Source organism: Ischnura elegans, chromosome 1 (genome assembly GCF_921293095.1).
Source record: "Ischnura elegans chromosome 1, ioIscEleg1.1, whole genome shotgun sequence".
NCBI lineage: Eukaryota > Metazoa > Arthropoda > Insecta > Odonata > Coenagrionidae > Ischnura > Ischnura elegans.
In genome coordinates, this window is record NC_060246.1 from 122,863,588 (window position 1) to 122,889,334 (window position 25,747).

General features: G+C 37.0%; 1 protein-coding gene across 1 annotated transcript in view; it reads right to left on the bottom strand.

The window, feature by feature from the left end:
- Positions 1-25,747, bottom strand: part of LOC124169131 — a 164,606-nt gene that overhangs the window by 12,287 nt on the left and 126,572 nt on the right. The window contains exons 4-21 of the mRNA XM_046547635.1: positions 20,796-20,873; positions 20,522-20,599; positions 19,409-19,516; positions 17,746-17,862; positions 17,385-17,477; positions 16,049-16,262; positions 15,775-15,919; positions 14,959-15,053; positions 13,925-14,153; positions 13,128-13,225; positions 11,597-11,809; positions 10,069-10,381; positions 7,170-7,277; positions 5,495-5,709; positions 4,572-4,740; positions 3,791-3,858; positions 1,382-1,530; positions 818-1,043 (exon numbers count right to left, since the gene is read on the bottom strand). Coding sequence (XP_046403591.1) covers positions 818-1,043; positions 1,382-1,530; positions 3,791-3,858; positions 4,572-4,740; positions 5,495-5,709; positions 7,170-7,277; positions 10,069-10,381; positions 11,597-11,809; positions 13,128-13,225; positions 13,925-14,153; positions 14,959-15,053; positions 15,775-15,919; positions 16,049-16,262; positions 17,385-17,477; positions 17,746-17,862; positions 19,409-19,516; positions 20,522-20,599; positions 20,796-20,873 — 2,716 coding nt within the window. The remainder of the gene's footprint in view (positions 1-817; positions 1,044-1,381; positions 1,531-3,790; positions 3,859-4,571; positions 4,741-5,494; positions 5,710-7,169; positions 7,278-10,068; positions 10,382-11,596; positions 11,810-13,127; positions 13,226-13,924; positions 14,154-14,958; positions 15,054-15,774; positions 15,920-16,048; positions 16,263-17,384; positions 17,478-17,745; positions 17,863-19,408; positions 19,517-20,521; positions 20,600-20,795; positions 20,874-25,747) is intronic.

A 25,747-nucleotide genomic window follows, 5' to 3' on the forward strand; every position in this document is an offset into this window, starting at 1 on the left:
CTTTCCACTTCCTCTTATTCGCTGAAGCATTAATTAAATATTTTGGATCCAGATCCGATGTCTTCAGCGAATTTGGATCCGATATCCGGTGAAGGGCAATACCCGCGGATAGTTGGATCGGAGGTATTCTACCCAACCATCCCTATCAGCAAGGATATTTCATTGAATGATGCTTCCATCTAGGTCTTATATCACTATGTGCCACAATTCCCATGGCATGTCTTGTAATTTGTCTCCTAGATTTTTCACTTCCTAGGTTCTACTATCTTTGAGGATTTTGCTCTTTTGAATGACATGTAAAATTTGATTTTGAAAGAGTTCCATCCCCTCCCCTACCTGACTATGACCATGATTGTAAGAATATTTATCATTGCTGGCCAAAGACAACAGTTTTCATTTGTAGTAAACCCCATTGCAAGCAATTCACGAATATTCTTTTTTGAAAAATGATTTCAAATCAAATTCTATAATGAAATAATACAATAGGCCCTTGCTTTGCTATATTAATCCATTCTGGAGTACCAATCACAAGGTGAATCACATTGTATATTGAATCAGCATTATTTCTGGACAAAGAATCACGCTAAAGAGTATTGGACATGTTAATGTGGCTATGTTTAATTTTGTTTGTTAACACATAAGGCATAGTTTACATAAGTGATGACATATCAAATGAGTGGAGACAAAATCAGATAAATTTGAAAAAGAACGTGCAAAATCAGCTCACATTGTACAATGAATACATCATAAGTCGAACCCATTGTAATGTGGGGATCTACTGTAAATATTTTTATTTTGAAAAATTCTTAATACTTACTTGCAAGCATTTTTCCAACGGCTGGTGTGAGGTCAATGGAGCACAAGCACGGAAAAGGAGCAATCGGGGAGAAGAGCCTAAGGAGAGCGGAATGCTGAAGAGAGACCCAAACACCTCCAACACCAGGGGCACCCTCTGGGGCTGCTGGTGCCAGGCACCAAGCCCACCGACTGCCAGGGTTAGGGCCACTTGGAACAGTGCCCTCCTCGCATACTTCAAATGAATGCTGAAAACATAAGAAATACAGTTTCATAATCACAGAAATAATATAAGTACTTGATTTCTAAGTAAAGAGTGACACCCATGAAAATAAGTTGTCATAACAATATTTATTATTTTTTGGCAATTTTCACCATATTAATGAGACAGAAATATCAATGTGTTCATTAGTAAAACAAGAACATATATAAGGTAATAGTTGTTAATAAAATGTCATTTAAAAATTTGTTACCGGGAATAATTATTAAGAATTTGCGTATCACTAATTTCAACACACCATCAACTTTCCAAAGCAAATGAAAACAAAACAAAAATTTCTATAAAAACAAAAAGAATTGTACGTACTTCCTCCACTAATGTCATTGGATTGAGAATACGAATTTGTGAATTCCCACCACACCATAATTTCCCACGGACTGCAATCATACGAGTCACTGGTGTAGCTGATGAACCAACGCTTCTTCTGCCACTCTCAACTGATCCCCAGCCGCCACCTGCAGATATGAGGCATTAAACTTAGCAAAAATAAAAAAAATAATGCATTTGATGACTTTCTAATTTTAATATGAAAGCCAAACAATATTAAGCACCCATTGTAAAATGTGTTGGAAGTCATATCAAAAGGAGATTGGAGATTGAAAGTCATGAAAGGAGATGATTACAAAATTACCAACACAAAATTATATAACCAATTACAATAAATACAAAATGATTTGAATATTCATAAGTGATATTTTTAGTAGATGCTGCACCTTCATCTTGAATAATTAAATACAGTGGAAGCTTGTTTTAGTGAGTACAGCATATAGCAAGAGTCATATATGTGATTGGCAGTGTATCATCAAAAAAGCCTATGATTAACATGTTAAAAAAATATGGATTTAGTGAGGCAACGAAGTCCCTGCCATGGTATGCACATTGCACTCACTATTAAGTGGTATATTTAGCCAGAATGGTGCATAACTAGATATTATGAAAGTAAACAGGGTCACCCATGACAGTAGAAATACTGACTCCCAAAACAGGTTCGCAAGTGTTACTAGGCGCAACTCAACTGAATAACTACCAAGATTGCAGGCACATAGTCTCTACAAAATAACCACAACATTAAGGCAAGCGTAGCTTCGTGTGGGAAGAAGACTGCGTTGTTTGTGGAACGAGGGTAGTATCAAGAGCTCACACAAGTCATGTGCTGGACTGATCCGTGCCATATAGAGGGGGTAGAGATCTTGCTGCAGACTAACGTGTTTTCTATCAGTATTATTATCTAATAACAGTAAGAATGTAAGATATGCCACATCTAGCTTATATGTATAGTTGAGTATGGCCTTAATACCAACCACATGTCTACTTGCCTACTGCTTGCTTGCTTGCTCGTTGATGGAAGGAATTTTGCCACATGGATTAAGTAACACCAACAGAACTACCATCAAGGAATTCGACAAAATTCCCCTCAGTTTCTTCCCCTACTTGTTTCCGCTTCAGTGCAAGTAAACAAAATGTTTCGAGAATTCAATTGAAGATAATGCAAAATGCACAGAAACTGGTCATGAAGTGAAATGTGGAAAATTGCTGGTAACTTTCAATCTAATTAAACCTCTTTCTTTACAAAAGATTTAATAGAATCTAGCCATTTAGCGATTTTAATTTCCAAGTGCAACACTAATTGGGTAAAGGTAGAAAATAAAATCCCCTTGAACAAATAGAGATGATGCAGTGAAGAAGCAAAAATATGAATCTAATGAATGTCTCCAATTTCTCTCATCACCCTGCCCTTTCCTCTCTGTCACTTTCTCTCAGTGAGTCTTCATAACACACCTACAGCCTACCTTCCAATTCTGTGCTCTTTGTGCGTAGGTCCACAAACAAGAACGTCCTCCCCCAACCCTCATCATGCACCATAAGTTTGTGTCCCACCAGCACCACACACAGTAATTAGACCACCTCCCCTTCCTCCCCACCATATGCTAACCAGAACTGAAATACAGACACTAACAAGGGGTAATCTTTTCCCTTCTATCACCCACTGTGCATACCATGAACTTGGAAGAATTTGACACTTTGTGGGGAAATGCACAAACCCCATCCTTAGTGGACTTTCAAGGGCCGCTCATGACACCTAGACATAAGAGCCAGAATTTCTAGAGCGTTTGATCATTACATTATGCTAGTATTGAGGCCTTTGCCACTATTTTCACCAGCCCTACGTCTTCCCCGACGTATTGGTCCTCTCCCATTCACACTTTCCCATTCTTCCCCCAACATCCTCTTTCCCCTCAGTTTCTTCCCCTACTTGTTTCCGCTTCAGTGCAAGTAAACAAAATGTTTCGAGAATTCAATTGAAGATAATGCAAAATGCACAGAAACTGGTCATGAAGTGAAATGTGGAAAATTGCTGGTAACTTTCAATCTAATTAAGTGAACATTGGAATTGAGGGGCATCATCCTTCACCTTTGGGTATAACAAATAACCACTATAGTGAGTGACTTATAAGGGATTATGAGCACTTGTTAAACCAAGCTTCCACTGTATTTGGAAGAGGCAACTGATAGCTGCTGTGAAATACTGCTCTATGTGCAATCAAAACCTGGGTCAAAAGTAAATTTTTATTATGTGAAAATATTAAGAGAAATTTTTCTCCATTGTTTTAGCCATGGTAAAGATTTAGCTCCATTTATCCATTTTTTGCTTGAATAAATTACCAACATAAAACAAAAAATACATTGATTTATCTTTAAACATTGCACACTCACCAGGCTCCCGAGTATAAACTACAATATCTCCATTAGCAAGAGACACATACACGCGATCATCCAAGTACCTAAAATAAAAAAGCAGGTTGAAATTGTACATAATTTCAAAATTGGACAATGATCTTAAAATTTAATGGTATTTCGAGAATTCTCATTCTCATTTGTAGGTAAATCTCATTCCTAATCTCCACTATGTATTTTAGAAAATGATTGGGGCTCCATCAAGATAAATCACACTCTAAGTTATTGGTGAAACAATATTTTGCTATGCAGAGGAATGGGATTACTGATTCCAGTTGGGTCGTTAAAATTTAATCGGCATGATTTTGGAGTATCAGTTCAGAACAACTATTCATAGCACATATGTAGTTCTTGATAAGAAACAGGTTTTACATCATATCAATATGCCTTCAAAATTTTTATCAGTTTGTTTACATATACACATGATGTTTTTTTAGGAATACAAATATTATGCAAAATACGAGTAAAAATTTTGTTTACAGATATGCAGTTGTAAATCTATTGGATCATAAATAGAAGAGCAGTATATGAACAGAGAATTTTAACACTATTCAACCTACAATGCAATAAAATGCCTTTACACAATATTCCCAATGGATACACTCAACATACGTATTTTCATCAAAGATATTTATTTCATCCTCATATGCCATGGTAAAACTGGAAGAATGTAATTCGGATTACCTAAACTGTTGATGTAACCTTGTTTTCCAAGATTCATGTCATAACTGAAATTTACTGAAGTTCAATTGATACTTACAAAATGCAAAGAACAGCTGCAACATGCTGAATTCGGAGCTTATTGCGCTTTGTACGAATGTTATCTCCACAATGATACACATGAATGCAACCATCTTCAGTGCCTAGCCACATGGTGGCTTGATTTCCTGGAACTCCTCCAGAGCTTGCAGTCCCACATGAAGACACCCCTGAAAGATGCAAAATATTTATTATTAAAATACATTTATAAAGGAAAAGCTAAAAACAGCTGCATCTCTCATAATTCCACCATGCACTCTATAACTTGAGTAGCCACTATAATAAGAACACAAATGCAATTACTTAAGGGGGGAGCAAAAATGTCACCTGAAAATGCTTTCATTTTAGTGTCCCTTTGGAATCTATAGGAAATGATAAAATGGCTCAACTCCAGGATTGTCACCAATGCATTGAAGAAAGGGCACCTTTGTTGAGCGAGTACAGATGATGTTGATAAAAACTCCTCTTGTATTTATCAATCAGTGATTTAAAAATTCTAAATTTATATCCTTGAGCATACATTATCACAATGATTATTACATTAATGAAAAAAACTCATGCAAATCGGTCAGTGCCATACACAACCTATTTAAGGCATGCAACATGAGAATAACTGGTTATTAACTTCAGGCTTTAATGCAAGAGTACACACATTACTAATAGAAAATATACAGCCGGTAAACATAAAACAATGTATTTCTTTTTCATAAAAACCTACTCCTAGTAGTCAGCCACTTTATGTGATTCAGTTTACATTGAGCCTTCGTCTATATGTACCAGCCAATACCCATTACGAGCTGATATAAAATATCTTTACAGCCAATTTTCTATTGAGACATTGTTCATTAACATCAAATTCATTTTTTAACCACCTAACATGTAAACGAAAAGGCTATACAAAAATAAATCACATTAATAGCATACCACTGCTTCCACTGGTGAAACTTGGATCTGCCACTGTCAATTCGTCACTGCTGTCTGCGGTGAGGGGAGATGGTTGGCCAGATGGAGGGGGAGGTGAGGCAGGCCGCTGAGTGGGAGGGGAAGGAGGAGGGGGGGAAGAGACCTCGTCCTGCGAGGTGCAGCCACCCTCCTCACTACCCCCCTCACCTTCCTCTTCGTCCGACTCACTCGAAGAACTGCGAGGCAGAGAAACAAATGATGATTGAGAAAACATCACTAAAGGAAAGATATATTAAGGCCCAGATTCTTAATTGCTATTGCGGGGTCACCTGGGTCTCCCCAGTGCAGAGAATGGCTGAAGGTCCTTGGGTCCTCTTTGATATGCAATTCACAAACCTCGCATGTTCTAATGTGAGGTCTGAAGAAACAATTCAAAGGCTATTAGTTTGATTTTCAATGCTTAAGTACGGTCTACTGTTGTCATGGTACGTATCAAATGCTTACACACATGGCTACATGGCCACATGGCTAAAAATGAATTTTGAGACAATAAGTCATTTCATAAGAGATATATCTTTAGTATTGATAATACATGAAAAATAAAGTGACCCACACTCATAAATTCCAAAGCCAAGGGGAGAGCTGGGTGACATCCGTCCCCTTAAATGTGACTATGAATGTACGTTTTACGAGCATCATTATTACTATGGGGCCATCCTGCAAACAGAAGATAACCTAGTAACAACTTTGAATCTCGACCTTAGATCCAATTAACTTACTAGTGGACCATAATAGCACTTTTTAAAGTGGGTGCAGTTTTTCAAGCATTACATTTAAGCACTTAATACCAAATTTATACAAAAAATCAATATCTAAGGCGTGGGTAGCATTTTTAGAGATACAGCAGACTCCCGATTATTCGGCTGCGGTATATCCGTGTTACGGATTATCCAAGCATGATTTTCACTCTAGCTCAATATTTTCCGCTATCTTTATAAAAAAAATAAAATCAGATGTAAAATCACCGGAGTTATTACATTAATGCTAGGATACATCGGGCTTACCGTTTCCGTAATAATCCTCTTCGTAAAATGGAAGTGATCGCCCGCTTGCTGCATTCACAGGAGCACCGTGTTCCTGTTTTCAAAGCGTCACAGCAAGCTCTGTGATCACGGATACCCGTTCCGCAGCAGTTTCAACCTAGGCAACTTGTGCGAGAGGCGACTATGTGGCGTGGTGCCTGACAGTGTAGTTTCTGACGTCGAGCAGTGGTTTTGAAGCATTTGTGCTAACCACTTTTCTGTATCCGTGATCACACAGCCACGGACGTCTGGTTTTCGAAACCAGGCCTTACATGGAGCATAATAAGAGTACAACCATGTTATCGCTGCTAAAAAGATCGCAAACTGGCGAAGAATGAGTCCGGGAAGTACTCTAACATAACAATAACTGCATGAATTATAATATACTGTTTGTGTTACGTAAATTATGAACATTACAAGGCATTAAAGTGAAAGTTTGGGTTATCCATGTTTTCCGATTATTCGTTCGTATCATTCGTATCATTAGCCCGGATAATCGGGAGTGTGCTGTACTATTATGGGAATACATTTTCAGAAATAAATGCCAAATGCAAAGATTGATTTTTACATCATGAGATTAATAACTTAACATGGAAAATAAATGGTATTTTCACCTGTCCAATTGTATATTCCCAGTGCCATCTCTGCTATCATCCCCACTTCTGCACTGGTTTCCTTCATCAACGGCGTCAGAGTCTTCTTGAGTTCCACCCAACCTCAATCTGAAATATGGATCCAATTCATGGAATATTAAAGTATATACATAAATATTGTAGCGTACCGTACAGAAAGTAATTTTTTTTCTTATTATATGCCAAATGGGCATTTTTCGTATTTGCTCACGTTAGCGTGACGACTCGAGCAGGGGTTAGTCATGGGGTCGGACATAGCGTCCTGCGACGTGTGTATGTGTGAGTGTGAATGAGTCAGGTGTGTGGTGGCCGGTGTGTTGGCCCCAGTTATCTAGGACCAGCTAGTGACCCACTTATTTCCGGCCCCAGTGGAATCATCCTCCCTCCCCGCAAACAATTCCACCTGTGATTTTTCCCTCCCGAGGAGTATAAATGCCCGTGAAGGGAAGGCATCGGGAGCATAATTGACTGGACGACTTAGGGGAAAGTATTGATGTGCGTGATCGCCATCATAGCTGAGAGCAGAGTATTTTTGGTGGCCAACGCTGGCATCAGCCCGGACGAGTTACGGCAGTGTCCCATGCCCGGTGCGAGAGGAGTTACCTCGGTGCCGTGGATCATCTGATTCACCTTCTTGTGCTACAAACCATTTCTCCGTTCCAGCCTCAACAGAAAACTGTAAGAAAGTCGCAGTCGCGATTCTTATATCATCTGTTTAAGGTCAGACGACCGTTCATTTCCCCTAATCAGAAGAGAGAAATTGTTTTCTCCAAGACCATAGTGCATCGCGTCCTTTCAAATAACTTTAAGAAGTGCTCAGAAAAGCCAAGTTCAAAAAACCTTACCCAAGGATACAAGTTGATAGTGGCCCAAATAATTCACATTAGATTTTTTTTTTGTTGTTTTGTAACTTGTACTATTTTGGAGGGTGGGAAGAATCACGTTCTCATCATCGTCATTATTTTGTTGCGAAGTGGGATCATTTCAATCATATCATCCTCATCAGGGTATTATTCTTTTTGTTTTGTTTTGTGAAAAATGTAACAATTCATGAAGGGTAAAATATATTTTGTATGTTTAAGAGTGAGTGATGGTTTGTTTGACTCCAGTATTCCTTTGCTCGAGACGATCGTGATTATCTCCCTCCAAATCACGTATGTGACGACGCGCTCTGTCACAATATAATATATGATATCTCTCTTGAAAATTTAAGATACTAAAAATTCAACCTTCTGGTCATTATTCACAATTTAAATTGTGCCTTATTCAAAGATGAGAAAATTACATTGAAAGCATTTCAGTGTTTACAACAAAGAAGTCCTAAACATTTATTAAGACTGATTGAATTTACTTAATACTTTCTTATTATCACTTCAGTACAATCAACATAAGATTCTGTACATAATTGCTATACAATAATCCAATAAGAATGCACCCAAGAAAAGTAACAAATATGTACTCTTGTGATATAGACTGGAATTTCAACATAATTGTGCCACCGATATTATACAGCAGCAACTATAAATTATTAACAAATTGGTCCCTTTTAATTTTCTAAGATAACTCTTCTTGAATTAACAGCCATTAAAAATACCGAAAATGGCTATTCAAGCCAGCTACAGTAATGTGTTTAATTACAATTGACAAAAATATGGACTTGATCAGGCTAGAGTGGCTTCCCATTAATTTCTCTAATCAGTATGAAAAAAGTTTTAAGTTGAATTGGAAGCGTCATATATATTTTATAATTGTTTATAAATCACAATATTGTGTCAACTTGAACAATTGTTTTTATAGCAATGAAAACTCCTGTAATAACTAATATTAGATTAATGGGAAGTACATACACATTAAAATGGCCACCTACTTATTAATGCCTCCAATGCTGTTGCTTCTATATCACATATGACCTTGAAACACGAAAGAATGTTTTTGCACAATAAAAGACAATTATCAAATTCCACTCTAATTTTTACCAAAATCGTCTGAAGTATAACAGCAACAGTCCAAATTTAGGGTATGTATATATACAAAACTGGTAATATTTTTTTAAATTATATTTTGTTTTTAAAATTTGCATAGAACACACATTAGCTAATGTGGCATGTAATGATTGTTGACAATGTTGTTGGACTAATATATCTGGGGTAGGGATTGTAACTACACATCATTTCATGCAGTCAGTCATTAAACATTCAAGAATTTTCTTTAGAAATTTAGTCACCCAGATATTTTATTACATAAGACCTTGAAGTGTTATTTTTTTCAATAGAACGGGCAGAAATGTAGAGAGAAAACATGACAAACAAAAAAATTACTAAAAAAATGATAATGACTTGATTAATTATCTGACTCTCATGATCATTATCAATTTGGGCTATCACATCCAAAATGATGGATAGGCAAAGTTTTATTTATTATCTATTAAAATAGAATGGCATTCCATTACGCTCTCCATCCAAGAAACTATGTATTTGGTGTGATTTTTTGTGATTTTGATGATTATAGACCTGAGTAAATAACGCCAATATGCATAACTTATTTTCATCACCTTGTTGCTTTGGGAGAAACCAACACAAAAAAGATATATGTATGGGGTAAGGAAGTCTTACCCCATACTTCCTTACCCCATACATTTATCTTTTTTGTTCAGGGTCAATTGATATGAAAACATTTCATCCAAGGTCACTCGTATCGGCTGGTTTTTCTTATGGACATAACCACTATACTGTGGTCTATTTGGTGTGATGGATTAGGTTCTTATGGCCAGGTATAGCAATTTACACATAATGTTACTTCCACTGAATACTTCCCTTAGCCTTCAAACAATGCATGGGTCAAAAAAATTGATACCAAACCATGAAAAACTGTATTAACTTACCTGGATGCAGATGTAGATGATGATGTTGAAGTGTATGAAGCAGGTGGGATGATGTATGGATCGGAAGGTCCACATGACTTGGCAGGAACTGCTGATATGCACAATATCCTAGCATTACACACACCATTGCACGATGCCACTGTTGGCTCAGGTTGCAACGATAAAACACAAACTTGTCCCACATAGCCATCACTGTTGCAAACCCACACTTCACCACCCCCACCACCTTCAGGCCATCCTGAACCAGAGCCCTTTGTCACTGTTACGTTCCTGCCTGATCGTCCAATATCGGATGCACTACTAAATGCCCTCCCTGAAAAGCAAAATATACTCCACATTAGGGCTTCCATTCATACAATAGCAAAAACACAATATGAATAAGTACTAGAAATGTAAAAAAAACGCAACCAACAGAGTGGTTACCAAGTATATACACATTTTAATGCTTCAGATAGTGAGAATGGTACTGATAGAGTGAACACTTTAGATCAGGAGAATAAAAGATAGAGTATATTAATATATTATATTTTTATAATGTATATTAAATCTTTAAATATATATGCTGAGAGAGGGAGACAGCCTTACTAAGTGCACTAAATGCACCCCTGCCAAAAAATTCCAAAAATACTCTTATGATGCCAGTCCGGTGGAATTCTGAACATGCCTACATAAGATTGTCAGAGTTGGTAGCTACCAACGATTGTCACTTGCATCAAAGAAAATGCAATTATTGGACTACCCTCTATCAATGATTGTCGGAACAACCAACTCTGTCGGTACTAAGCTCAGAAAGTGAGCTCTGACCTATCACAATAGAAATTACTATAAATAAATGAGGGGTGAAAGCAATCATACATTATAAGCAGCATCCATCTGAACTAACTTCAACTATGTACTTTCAACAAAAACCACCCTTCGCAAAAAATTTCAATCTCAACTGTGTGACTACAGAGGCAGCCAATAGCATTCTTTTAAAACTTGAAAAAACTGACCGAGGTAATTGGCTACCATGAAAACAGAGCATCTTTTGCTCCTTCCAGAATTCCTAAAAAATCTCTACTCAATATGCTATCACTGAAAAAATGACCTCAGTATTTATTGGCCAATAACAGAGATTGACAAATGAATATGGTTACCATTAACTCTGAGTTTCACTCTATCCTTCCCAATTTAGCAATCAGTTTTTCCCTTGCCATTTAGGGAATCAATATTATTCCAATACAGAAATGTCAGCTAAGGAATTAATGGTCATACCAAATAGCCCATCAACAAAAACATAGAAGCAATGGGATGCGATAATGTTTCATGGGCTTTCACCTCATTTTTTGTGGAATAAGGACGACAGCTTTATGACAATGTCAGGCCTTAAGACTTGAAGATGGATTTTTCTTCAGGCCTGCATTTATATGTTCCAGTAAAAGTAATTGTTCAATTTTCAGTCAGGTTTGTTCTGATTGGCTAAAGTTTTATTTGTGTTGGCTGAAGTCAAAAAGTCTATTGCAAGAATAGACGCAAAGTGCATACATACCTCTCACAGAACCATCACTAGGTGCAGTCTGCGTCTTCCCAGGAAGAGAAGAGTCCCGAGTATTGCTGAGTGGAGGTGGGGTGGACTCCTTCACAACGGGCGATGATGGTGGAAGAGTCGGAGCCGCACATGTGAACTGGAGCCCAGCACGAGTTTTCCGGATTGGCAATGGAGACAAAAATTCAGGAGTGGGAAAGCTGTCTGTTGATAGGGCTGTAAATCAAAGAAGGCATTCCATTTAAAAGAGAGTATATACATATTATATTTAAGAATCTTGATATTTATTTGATTGTAGCTGGATTTCTCCCCTTCTAACAACAACACAGACGGATGGGGTATAAGCAATGGTGGATCTACGATTTTTTTCTAGGCACCAGGGTCTGACAGGCAAACAGTCTTCTCATATTTGGGATTAAAAACTACATGTTTTATCTTTATCTTAATTCATCCACGGCGAGGATTGGCCCTCGCGGATGTTGTATACAACACATTTATAAAAACATTCGATACAACGAAACATACAAAACATGTGCATTGGATCAAAACATTAGAAACACATACATTACAAAGATTACATTTAAAATAAAAGAGAAGAAAAGTCCAGCTCAAAATACTCATGAATTGAGTACAGTGGATAATTGCACAGCCACTTTTCCAGCACATTTTTCAGTCTAGTGATGCTCACTGATCTGGCTTTGCTGGGTAATTTATTAAATAATTTTACTCCCAAATTGTCAGACTGGTTGTTGGTCTTTAACAGCCTGCAGTAATTAATATTTAGGCTATTTTTAGCCCTAGTGTCATGAGAGTGGATGGTGGATCGTATGGGGTAGGTATCTAAGTTATCTTTAATGTGCATAATGCTGCGAAACACAAAGAGGCTGTAGATGGTGAGGATATGAAAGTTTTTAAAAATTGGCCTGCAGTGGTCACGGGGCCCAGCACCACTCAGAATCCTCACTGCTTTTTTTGCAGTTTTAGAATTTCTTTGGTTTCATTTGCATGTCCCCAGAGTCGAACACCATAGGCAAGAATACTATGAAAAAAAGCAAAATAGGCTAATCTCATGTACTTTTCATTGACACAGGTTTTAAGTTTCCTCAATAAGTACAAAACCCTAGCAACCTCTACGATATATACTCTTAATTTTAATATAAAAGTTATGAATGTGTAAATATTTATAAGTTTTATTTTTTAATTTATAATTTTTTTATATTTGAATTAAAAATCTCGTCTATTTTTTAAATTTCATGTGCCCCCCTAAATCTGCCTATGGGTAGAAGTGATAAGGTTAAAGAACTGGATTTGGGTTATTAATCAGCAACATTTTAAACAAAAATAATTGCAGCAAAAAATGAAAACAATAAACATTTGTATATTATACGAAGGGAAACTTGGGAGAGATGTAAGATAAAATCTGGTATTTAAAAGATATCCGCTATCTGAAATCTATAATTTTGATGATAACCAGAAGAAGGGGAGAAATATAACCTAAATCAGCACAGCCTAGACATGACTGACTAGAACATACCTGTTAGTTTCTGCTTAGCATCCAAAAAGGCTTCCTCCCAACTAGCACGTGTCTCTGCTTTAAGGAACACAGCCAACAAAGTCTCCACAGAGCCACTCCTACGATAATGAAAATAGAAAGAAAAAATATATGAATGACAATTTTCTGGACAATTCACAGCACATTTTGATTTGAAAGTAATACTCTGAGACAACTACAAATAAGTGTGCACAAAAACTTTTCATCAAACTCCAGCCATTTCCTAAAGTGATTTTTTAATAATTTGTACTAATACAGACAATAATTAAAATAAGTTTGAGAAGCTACTTTGTTGATGACATTTCAGAATAAATAAATAAATTTCATTTAGTAATATTTCTTTATCACTAAATCTTCTTCCTTTCTCCATATAAAAAGATACATCGTATTCGTTTTTATGATCCATAGCTTAATTTCTGAGAATATTTCACTGATCAATTCCTTTGCCCTTTCATGGAAAGGGTCAGTGAAAAAAGCTGATATCACTGCGTGCTCCCATTCAGTAACCTTGGGTGCCACAAACCATTCTCTGTACATATTCATGCAACAAGCATATTAGGTACTGAAAGAACTTTTTAGAGGGCAGTACCTATCGTAAATACTTGCCTTAGAGTGAGTGGCTTAATGTACTAAGGCTAATAATTCAGTAGCAACTACTTTTTCGATTGGTATTTCATATCAATGAATAAAACATCTCCTAAATGTCAGAATTTCTCATTAAAAGATAGCTCCGTCAAAATGAGATTCTTTCAGATTGAGAGCTTGATAAGCAAACGTACTGAGTGTGAAGTGCCAACGGCAGCTGTGAAAGTGGGGCCTCCATTGCACTGGCTTCAGCAGCCCTCCTTCGAAGTTCAGCAGCTAGGTCTGTGAGCACTTCGTCAAGGGCCGCATGCGAGCAGTGTAGGGAGGCTGCCATCTGAGAAAGTTTCCCAACCATACTCAAGTCCTCTTGCACCCTTTCAGCCTCTTTCAGGGCACGTCTCACTGCACCAGCCTCCTCTCGGCCTATGGTGCAAGAGATGTCGGAAGGCATTAATTATTATACATTTCCAGCTTTGAGAGAAATATGGATATAAGATACATTCAAGTTTTCATAAAAATAGGAAATGTCTACTCCTAAAGAAAATACTAGCAACAGTAATCATTAATCAAAGATATGAGATAAAATTGAATAATCATGATCATTTTAATCCAGCTCCCGGTCAACGAAATCACAAGTATCACACATTTTTCATGAGAAGAGATTTACTTTTCTGAGAAAGGAAATTGCGAAAGGAAATGAAAATGCAAAAAGTTGCAGTAAACACAAACACAGTGAAGATAAAATAAAGATGAAAGAACATTTACAAACTAAAATTGCATATGTATCAATAATCATCTTTGCTACAGAGCATTGGGTAATGTCTACAGGTCAATATTACAGACATCTTCTTCCAGAGGCAGAATCAAGGGATTTAGTAATAAATCTCCAGTTCAGGAGACAATTTTAATTTTAGAGGGAAGTAATTTAATAATTTGAAATTATATATCATATTCACAAGATAGGCTGGATTTATTCCCAAGAACAGACTCTCTAACATCAATCAAATTCTAAATTAATTACAATTTACCCCAAAAAATTGCATAGAGGACTGAAATACCTTCACTAAGCAATTAATTCTAGCCATGAACTCTATACTGCTTGTACTCTCTAAAGGTTATCCCCAGAATCAATGCCTTGATCTGCCCCTGTCTAATTCTTCAGGCATGGAACTTTAAGGTGGCAGCATTAATTGATGCAATAACTCTAATATGATACCAAATATCATACCTCTGACCACTTCCAAGTCTTCAAGAGGAATTCTCATGAGTAACTTCAGTTTATGACCTTCAAGTCCTGTTGTTAATCCCCCAGCAGTGGACATACTGTGCAGAAACAAAGATAATTTAGTCAGAGGCATTACTGCCCGTAGAATTGGATATACTCTCATTTTCCAATAACATTTCTAGTAACCATTTTACTTGAATTCTTGAATTTGCACACAAAGATAGAATTAGAATACGCTATAAAACAATCATTATCTATGGAAATGGAGGGGAAGCTGAAACAGATAATTAAAAATATACCCAAATGTTTCATTATCATTTTCCAAGAATGTTTTAAATCTTAGTTTCAATGTCAAGCTTTCGTACCATCTTTTGTGACCATTCAATAGTATTATAAATGTATTAGTTATTTTGAACAATTTAAAAATTTTCAACATTCATCAGGAGGTGAGGCTAAGCTATGAGAACAAGTTTAAACAAATGCTTGAAACTCAAAAAAGCAAAATTGGTCTAAGTGAATTAAAAAAAAAAAATTATTCACCAATGATAAATAGACAAATGAAATTTCATTAGGATGAGTATAAGTGATAAAATTAATGCAAAAATAAGGATATGAAGTATTATGTGTATAAGAAATGATATATTTATATTTTTCCTCATTCTATGAAGGCTCCCAAAAATTGTAATAGCTCTTAAAAATAACTTTTAGCCACCAACAATTTTATGAGTACAAATGAAAAACTAGACTTACTATGAGAAAATATTAAAGATAAAAATTGGCAATAACTAAAAATCATGAGCACTTAATTAGATGACTTACGTTGATGCCTTTCGTATGGCTGATGGTCCTGATCTTCGTTTGGCACTTGCAATTAGTAGGAGGTCAGAAAATAGAATGAAAGATCGCTCTTTGCCACCCAAAGTCACTTGATCTACCCGCAGTAAACTTCGAGTCCCACTGCCACCTTAAAAAGTAAGAATCTATTATAATAAAAGCTTTTCATAAAAAGTAATGGACAATATGTTTTTCTTTCTCTACCACAGAATTAAACTTCAATTCATAATTCTAGAGAAGAGCCATGAAAATATTTTACCTGAGGAAGCAGATCCTCCTGGGCCAGCCAGAATGGAGTCTGCCCATGCCTCAATGGTGGTCCCTGAACTGGTGCCAGAACTGGAGCTACCCCGACTGGCCCCTGCACCCCTCCCCCGCCTGTTGATGGACTGAGCTAACGAACGCACCACTGTCGCAGCTTCGACTAACAATGGATGGTCCGGATGAGAAGGCTCAGTATGTTTGAGGAGCCTCTGCAATAGCACCAAAGAAATCACATTAGTAGCCTTAAGAGCACACTTAAACTAAAATTAGCATTACTCATGCATAGATTGTAAATAGCTATAGTGTTGCATTATGAAGCCTATTATTGAGATATGACATGATGACTTTTCTTTTTCACATACTATACAGATGTTTTCACTCATATGAAAGAACTATGCATTGTGGTGTATAGATTTTTAAGTTCTTGAACACCTTTTTCAGCACTAAAAGTTAAACATATTCAGTACAATTTGATTCAATAAAGGAATGATGAAAAGGATGAAAAAACAAAGAGACTAACACCTTAAATAATTAAACAAAGTAAATAAATATATTTGTTTATGTATGAAATATAATGAAACTTCAAAGATAACTAGCAAAAAACGAAAGCATGAAGCTAGTACTTGCTGGAGCCAATAAATCTTAAACAAAAAGGGCCAAATTTGATGAAATCACATCTTAAGTGCACAAATACACGAGACTACAAAATTTATAATGAAGGCTGCCAACAAATTGCTATGCAAAGAATGTAGGTAATTTCTCACTCCAACCTCAAATGAAAATTTAATTTACGAGTATAATGGATGGATTGGAACATATGTTCTTGAAGAAATAAAGTACCTTTATTAGATTTCACCATTCACACAAAATTCAAATGAAAAAAATTATCCTAGCAAGAAGTTCAGAAGTCATTGAATTTCTAGCTCAGTACCCAGCTGGCTAACTGCATAGTGAGAGAAAGGGAATGCATCATACAAATTATACATCAAATAAAGATGGGTGATGGGAGATATCAGGAAGCCAAGCTCTTTTCTGTAAAAGGATAATGAACACTTCAGCTTCATAAGTGATAGCTCCAAAAGGTGCACAAGATTGATCATGAAAAGTGTAGAAGTACATGGAATTTTAGAATAAAAATTGAGAAAGATGATGGAGTCAGACACCAATGGAGAACCAGGATGAAGAACTAGATGTGAAACGCAAAAGATGTAAACAACCGACAAATATATACACCAATTGACGGTAAAAAAATTTCATATGACACATCAGTTTAAAGGCCTCCAAAACACTACTTTGATTTAATACAGCAATAGTTTTCTCCATAAAATTACCTGGATAAGGAGCTCATAACGAGGAATCCTTTGAACAGGCATGATGAGCAGAGAATCCACAGCCAATTTCCCTTTGTGCTCTCTTGCTAAACTCTGAAAAATAAACATGTTAACAGTCAATCCACTTGTATTCAAACACAAGATTAAGCAAAAAAATTCTGGTCTTTTAATTTGTTCATTGGGAAGCAAATGACCAAAGGAAAATGGAATTGCAAAGTGGTTTTTCAAAGCCTAAAGTACAATCTAAAATAAGGAATATTGAGCATTTTTTATTAGTTAGCCAAGATTTAAGTCACACACACCATCATCATTATCATTTCTAACACTAAAAAAGGGCACACACATATGAAAATCAACTTACCTCAAGCAAACGTGCAAATGCAGGTTTTGCCTGACAGGCAGATTTGATAGACTCTTTGGCATGCTTCCAGTTGTTTATGAAGGAAGCGTATGTATCGATGACACTTTGCTGAGTAAACTGCAATAATATTTGATAACACATATGACACAATTTCATACTTGATTCACTTAAGCTATGAAGTGGATTTAAAATTGTGAAACAGCAATAATCAACCATAGGCCTTTTCAAAAAAATAGCAGATGTACTTAATTACCTTCCCTCTTAAATCAAAGAGAAAACGCTTTTTCAGGTAATACTTGGAAACCGAGATTTGATACGAATTAATAGGCCAGTATCATTTAGGTGGTATGAATTGGGGAAGAAGTTGAAAACTAATTAAATAATAAAATTCTTGCCGCCCATATAGGCTAGGCTCTCAGTTAATTCCCAGGAGTCCTCTCCTTAAACTAAATGCCTGGTTTTGTCACTGATCCTAAACTTTTCCCTATTTTTATTCAGAGGACATAGCATTTCAAAAACTGTATTTTTGACACTTACTTATAAAATAAAAACTACTGGCACACTTTGAACACTTTGCTTGAATAGAGTCAACAGGTAACTCATAATCTATAGAGACTACTAATAATACTTATTGCCAACCAGGGACGCCGACCAGTGGCGCCGACTCCATGGGGCCTGAGGGGGCCCGAGCCCCCTCAAAGATTCGTTTGGGGGGGGCGGAGCCCCCTCAATGTTTCAAGAAAATAATTAAATTATATTATGCTTTGTGAAATCACAAAAATATATTGGTAATTTTTATTTCCCATGTTTGACAATAGTTACCTTTTAAAATAAATTCAACAATGTGTTAAAACAAATAATTATAAGGTTAAGCAGGTTAACTGAATCAGGTGGTGTGAATCATGATAGTGTTTCGGTGCTGCGACACACTTTGAATTTAACCTCTTCCCGGGGCAAGACCTCGGATATGGGCCCCCCCAATATTTTTTATAAGTCGCCCCTGACGCCGACTTACAAAAAATATTGGGGGGGCCCAAACCGGAGATCTTGCCCCGGGAAATTTTTAAAGTAGTGAGTTTTAAGTTTTTTAAGCATTTTAGAAGAGTCATATGATGAACATTAGAACCCTGATAACTCGAATCTCGATATCTGGACACTATGGGGAAAATTGACAAGCCTGACACATTTTTTCCTCACACCCATGACGAATTTTTGAGGGGGCTCGGGCCCCCTCAGGCCCCATGGAGTCGGCGCCACTGATGCCAACAAAGCCTATTTTACATGAGACACATGATTACACAACCTAAAGCATACACATGCAAATATGTATTTCTACTTGCATAGACTAAAGCCATAAATTGCATTAATACATGTGCAAATACATGAATACTGGGTGATAAAACAGTCCCAGCCAAAAATTATTGCTTGCCCGACTGAGAAAATAATGTGGCTTGACGACGAGTAATTTTTTGTCTTGCGTAAAATGAGCTTTAGATTCACATAGATTAGAATTACAATAGATATTTAGAAATGCGTTACTTTTAGGGCACTGAACTCTAAAAAAATATAGAAACTTAATATACTTAGGATATTTTAACATAGCAGGCACAAGAGAATACTAATTTTTGTTATTACTAATAATCACTCAGTCAGTGACACTTACAGCATGAAGGAAGACATCTCCAAGTTGTTGCCTCAGAGGGTCCCAATGATCCAGTCTATTTCTCAACTCTTCCAGGAAAATTTCATGATGAGACAGAATTTCTGGAACCTACAATCAGAAATACTTTTACAATCACTTCAACAACATGTTGGCATAGGTCTCTCAAAACAACCACATGCAAATTAAACTTTCGTACCATAACAAAAACTTTATATGTACATAGGCTAAAAAAACTATGTGTGCCACTTCTGGAGATAAATATGCACAGTAGAAACTCTACTAATGGTACAAAACTAACATTTTTATGATAGCAATAACCTTAATATTCTTCATAGCCATTAAATATGATAATTTTAATAGAAAATGGGCAGTTTGTAAGTGCAGGAAGTAAAGGGAAAAAGTAATACAAATAATCATTTTTTTATGCATGAACACTTATGTAAAAATAAATACATATTATCTTATTGTTAGAGCTAACAGCTTAGCAATTACAAACATCAAAATAATGCAACTTTTTGCAAACTCAATTGCTTCAATAAACTGGCAAACATGAGCGTCTATTGACAAAAACACCCTCGGATATGTCCCTACATCCCCAGTATTGCATCATTTCACGATGTGCAAAGGCTATCGCCAAATCAATTTTTGGGGGGAGTTCATTTAGAGGAGAGGTGTATTATGGGGTGGTTCTTTTGAACGGAGTAAAAATAAACTTAATTCTGTATCTCACAAAAATTTAGGTGAGGGGGTTGAATCCCTTGAACTTCTAATGGCTAAGGCCTTGCCATCTAGTGTTAACTAGATAATGATACACAGTCACTTTGCAAGGCTCACAATAATTTTTTTTAAATTTCACAACTACAACTTCAACAAAATCTCCATGTTTTAAATTCAAGTCACATGGGTTGAATACTCATTTTTTATGAAAAGAATAAAATATGTCCTGCTATGAAATACATTTTTTCGCAGACATTAAACCATGTACCTAAACTACCTTCAGCCAAGCAAATAGTCATTTACTTAATGGCTATCATAAATACAGCATGGAAATGGTTCAAAATTCCATATTTCACAACAAATACATGTAAAAATTTAATGAGAAAAACCACCTACCTGAAAAAAAATTTCATCCACCAAAGACGAATCTATCAAGCCTGAATGCTCTGAACTTTTCAATGCCCTCAGGTATTTCTGTTAGAAGAAAATATTAGTATAAATTAATTTGGTGACTATTTCCAGGTCCAAGTCAGTTAAAAATACACTAGGCAAATGTAACTATGTAACCCAATTACCAAGGAATTAACAAATCATTTACATAATATCTTAAAGGAAAAACTTTTCTCATCAAAATATGAAATAAGCATCAAGTAATTAATGAATCACTCACATGAACGAGTATCTGAAGTGACTCCACATAGGACCGCTCCGTTTCATACAGTTCCACCGCCACATGTGATCTAGTATCCTGAAAGTAAAGAAAAAGGTCTCATAAATTGGAATGCTTCAGCAATTTCATTCTGAAACGAGCCTTATAACTTGGAAAATAACATTAATTTAGAAATTAAGGAAAAAGTGACACATCAGAAGTAGGATTAAAGCCATTTTTAAGTGAGATCACCAATACCATTTCAGTCACCTCCACAAATTCAAGAGAAAAATTATAAAATGCATCCTCCAAAGAGATACTATATTTTTATATCCAGAATGAAAACAATAACTATGCATTACCATTAAATAAAACTCGTTAGGAAATTACTAGATGAAATTATAGAGCATTCAAAACAAATATAATTGTTTTCTTCTAGGATTTGATATTTTTAATTAAAATGAATGTAAATCACACAGTAGAAATCATGATAATAATCACATAAACGAATTTGCGACAACATACCATCGACGATTTTAAACACAAGAATATTATGACGTTGGGGCAAAATTTTTCTGGAGCATTTGCAGCATTACATTGGGTTAAATCATTGCTTGAAAATCTGCTTCTACTGATAACAGAATAACTAATTTGATGCATTTTCCACTCATCCCTGCAGCTATAAATATGACTATATTTCAGTACAGAAACATTATTTAGCATCACGTTATCAAGGAGATATGAACAGCAGGCGCAACGAAATGACTAAAGAAAAATTAAGAAGTATACGTGGATGATCTCTACAACAGAAGGCTTGAAGTATTTATCCAGATCAATAGACCGGCCCTTTCTTAACTCTTTAAAAGAGATTTGATTTTATGTTGACTATATTTTCAATTAAATTTTTGGGTTAGCCCACCCCTTGTGGCATAAAAGTCGACGTTCCTTCCCCTCTGTTCGGAACCATTTAAAGACTAATTTCACACATAATAACACATAAGTCCTGAAGAGGTCCCCGGCAGAGGGGAAGAAACATCAAATCTTTAGCCTCAAAGCGCGGGTTAACCGAGAAGTTTCATAAAAACATTATTGGCAACAAATGGACCGCGAAAGTTTTAACAACTGCTGACAATGTATTTTTTTAAATGACAACGACCAAAGATTCCCACTCAAATGGACACACCAGAAACGAGGTGGAGTGCAATTCGACGTTCCGGAAGGTTAATTAAGTCCCCCGAAACAATTTCCTTGGGAAGGAAACGACCCCTCAGCACATCCCGCGTTTAGCAGGTCGCTGCCATCATGTGCGGGGATCATCCACAGTCTCTCTCCCCCCCCTTCACTCCCCCCCCTGAACCCTTGAAAACTAAATAACGTCTCCAATGCCTCTTCCTCCGACGCGAACGGGAAAAACCCCTTGACCAGCCTCTCTCTCTCTCTCTCCACCCCCTCCTCCGTCGTCGCTCGATACGAAATAGCGGGGCAGTGAGGGGGTGTAATGGAGAAAGTATTGAAGGCGGGCGCGGGGACCGAGAGGGTGAGAGATGAGGCCGGAGACGACGCATTGGAAGATGGGGAAGGAACGATTAAGGAAGGGTATTCTATTTTTCTCTTCTCCCCAATTATTTAACCGCTTAACCTTACATAATTCGAGGGAACATGGACGAGAACTAGCAAGGCGGGAGTGACATCTGTACTCCCGTAAATACTGATGCTGACACTACACTTCTTTCCCAGTATCTCCTGAACAGGATGTTCCACTATCACCACCAATGAGTTCTTACGTTAGCCTTGTACCTGAATCACACGATCATTTTTTTCATCCCTCAGAGTGCAAGCAATGGGTATTCGGGAACCAAAAGAGTGACCGCTCGATCCATCACTTTCTGAATTACACGGTCATTCCCACCGTCCCTTTCTCAATCGCTATTTCCGTCACTTTCCTTATTTACACCTGCCATTCAATTAAAATCCAAGCGTGACGTTACAATCGCTGCTAGCGGCCGTGCGGCAGAAGCACAGCACCAGCGATGGTTTCAGCGATGGAATTTTCACCTCCCCCCCCCGTGCCATCGCGGGAAATGATGGCGTGAAAAGGTCATTTTTCCACCATCATTGGAGCTATCGCTCGGAAAGACGGAAAAATGATCGCTGTTTAAAAATGGTTTAAATGTTAAAATGTGACATAAAAGCAAGGATCCAAACTCAGGCCTCGCCCGCGAGAACGGGCGCGGGAGCAATTTGTCAGGGAAGACAAGAAGACAGCAGCCAACCAGACGACGAATTGATGGCGAAACGAGAGGGTTAGAGAGCCTGGGTCTCCCGCACTACGACTGATGACCCCTCCACCTAAGGAGGGAGGGAGTGAGGAGTCGCTAGGATGGACAGAGTGGAGGTGGAGGGGGAAGGAGGGGAGAAATGAGAGCTCGGACCCCTCCAAACAGGGATTCGAGACAAAACCACGGAGCAACTATTGAAATTCGAAACAAGAGGTGCTTGATGAATACTACATGACATGGGCTTCGTAAGGATTCGAGCCTCGTTCAAATTTAAATTCTTCCTCCCACCTTCAGTCAGGGATTGAGGGGTACGAATGATCCAGCGTCGTGTCGCAAGAGTTACGGACCTCTTCAACTCGAAATAAACTGCTTTCATGATGTCCAGCAACGTCAGCCCTAAAGCAACCAGTGTCACACTAAAGAATTTCACTTTCCATAACCATTGGTCACAACCAGTGACCTCTTGGCAAAATTAGCAGTGCCGGAACGCACTTCCCTTAACTTTTTTATGAGTGAAATATTACTCTGTGTTCTTTCATTACAAGTTATTGTTTACATTTATTACAATATTTTTCCATTGGTTACGAAAGTATATATTAGAAATTTTGAGGCGACAAAATTGATAAAAGTGTTGTTTTACTATTATGTCTTTTGTTAACCAGCGCCGGAACGGCGTTCCGGCGCGTTCTGGCACCATGAGACCTGGTCACAACGCGATAAATAATTTATGATGTCCACAGATGGTTAACGACAAAGTACTGAAGCGTTTACTTTAATATATCATTTTCATAACTGATTTTAGGCAATCCTCTCCACGTAGTCAAACAAACTCTGGCAGTTGTAACTGGACTAAGTGATATATATGTTTACATTCTAATAATTTATTCGCCGTGATATCGCATGGACAAACGTACACATAATTACACACAATTTATGTCTACGGCACAATTAGAGAAGGTGAGAGGGAGAATTAGAAGGAAATTGTAGATATATGAAATATTGGATATAGTAGCTATATATTCTAAGTCACTTCAGCTGGCATGGTTGGGCCATGCAGAAAGGATGGCAAAGCACAGAATGCCCAAGATAATACTTAATACCAAAATGGAAGGGGTAGGAATAACAGCTAGATCACGGAAGAGATGGCCACAGGATGTGGAGGATTATCCGGAGGCAGTGGGAGTTACAATATGGAGGAAGAAAGGAAGAAGAAAAAGAACTGAATGACGGCATATACCAATAGAGGAAGCCAACGCGCATATTGGGCTGTAGGGCTGCAGATGATGATGAAGAGATGACTCAGAATTTACAGAAAAATGATTTAAAATCTCGATGTTGACTGGGAATATTTCTAGAATCCAAATTTTCAATAAATAGGAATTATATTCGTTTATATCGTTCAAAATTTATTAAAAGCTTTATTGAAAAAATTCAATGTTCACATAACAAAACCGCATCTCTATTTGGCATGTAGGACAAAAATTGATCATGAAGTATCGAATTCCCAACCACAGCACAATGAGAGGCTTTACGATATTGGTCCGTATTTCTGCTATTGTAATTGTTGAGAGGACCATTATTTAGAGAGGGACATGGAACACTGAGGCCGACTTAGAGATTAATCCGTTTCTTGGAAAAACGTATGCTACGCTTATTTTATGCTCAATCAAAACACATGAATTTGATGTAAAAAGATACACAGATATTCTTCGATTTTTATGAAAATTTTATCCACTATTTTGCAACGCCATAAGTCAGATACAATACCAGAGAGCTTACTAGAGCAAGAAATAAGACTGCTCCAGCGTTTTGTTGAATAATTTTTGTTGAAAAACACGATGTTAAAGGCCAATACGTGAAGTTTTCGGTGGTGAGAGAAAGAGTAAATTAAAATAAGAGAAGAGAGAATAAATAAAAATAAAAAGTCGCCTACCATCACCCTGCAGCATTTCACGGCCATATCAACGTATAAATATATACCATAAACCACGCTTCAACAACATGATTATTACATGATTATTCCTTACATGATGCTATCAATAAATTGCATTGAGTTAATATTTTGATTTTTCACACAGTCCAGCACGCACTTTCACTAAGTATATGGATAAAGCTCACTACCGTGCACTGATTACTTAATACACAGCCAATATTGCCTCCTCAATTATGAAAAGTATGATCAACCGTGGAATATTATTGCCACTACCAATGGGTTAATCTTGGGTGACTTGAAAGCGGAAATTGGTATTGTACTTTAAGCTATTGCTGGCGATGGTGGATGGACATGTCTTTAACGCGGGGCCTTATTCGCTATAGTCGGCCATATTACCTTACGAGCACTTGAAGCACTAGATAGAATTATCAGATTACAACTGATACCATCCATTGCTTTTATATTGAGTTATCACTGATTGTTACTGTAGGGGTATGGAGCCAAGAGCACACATGCGAACGCTTAGTCGCAATTCGCACGGAAATTGTACATCAGGGAAAACTTAAGACCTTAAAAAGTTCCATCACAAGCTCTCCTTCAACTTTGCCTTATGTATATTATTCCTACACAGATCAGTGCGAACTGACTATGCTCCAGTGGTACAGTAAGGTAAAATAGTTAGAAATGAAAAACAACATGAAAAATAACCATAGATATATACAATATATACCTCCGTTAAAATTCCATAAATCATTATCAAT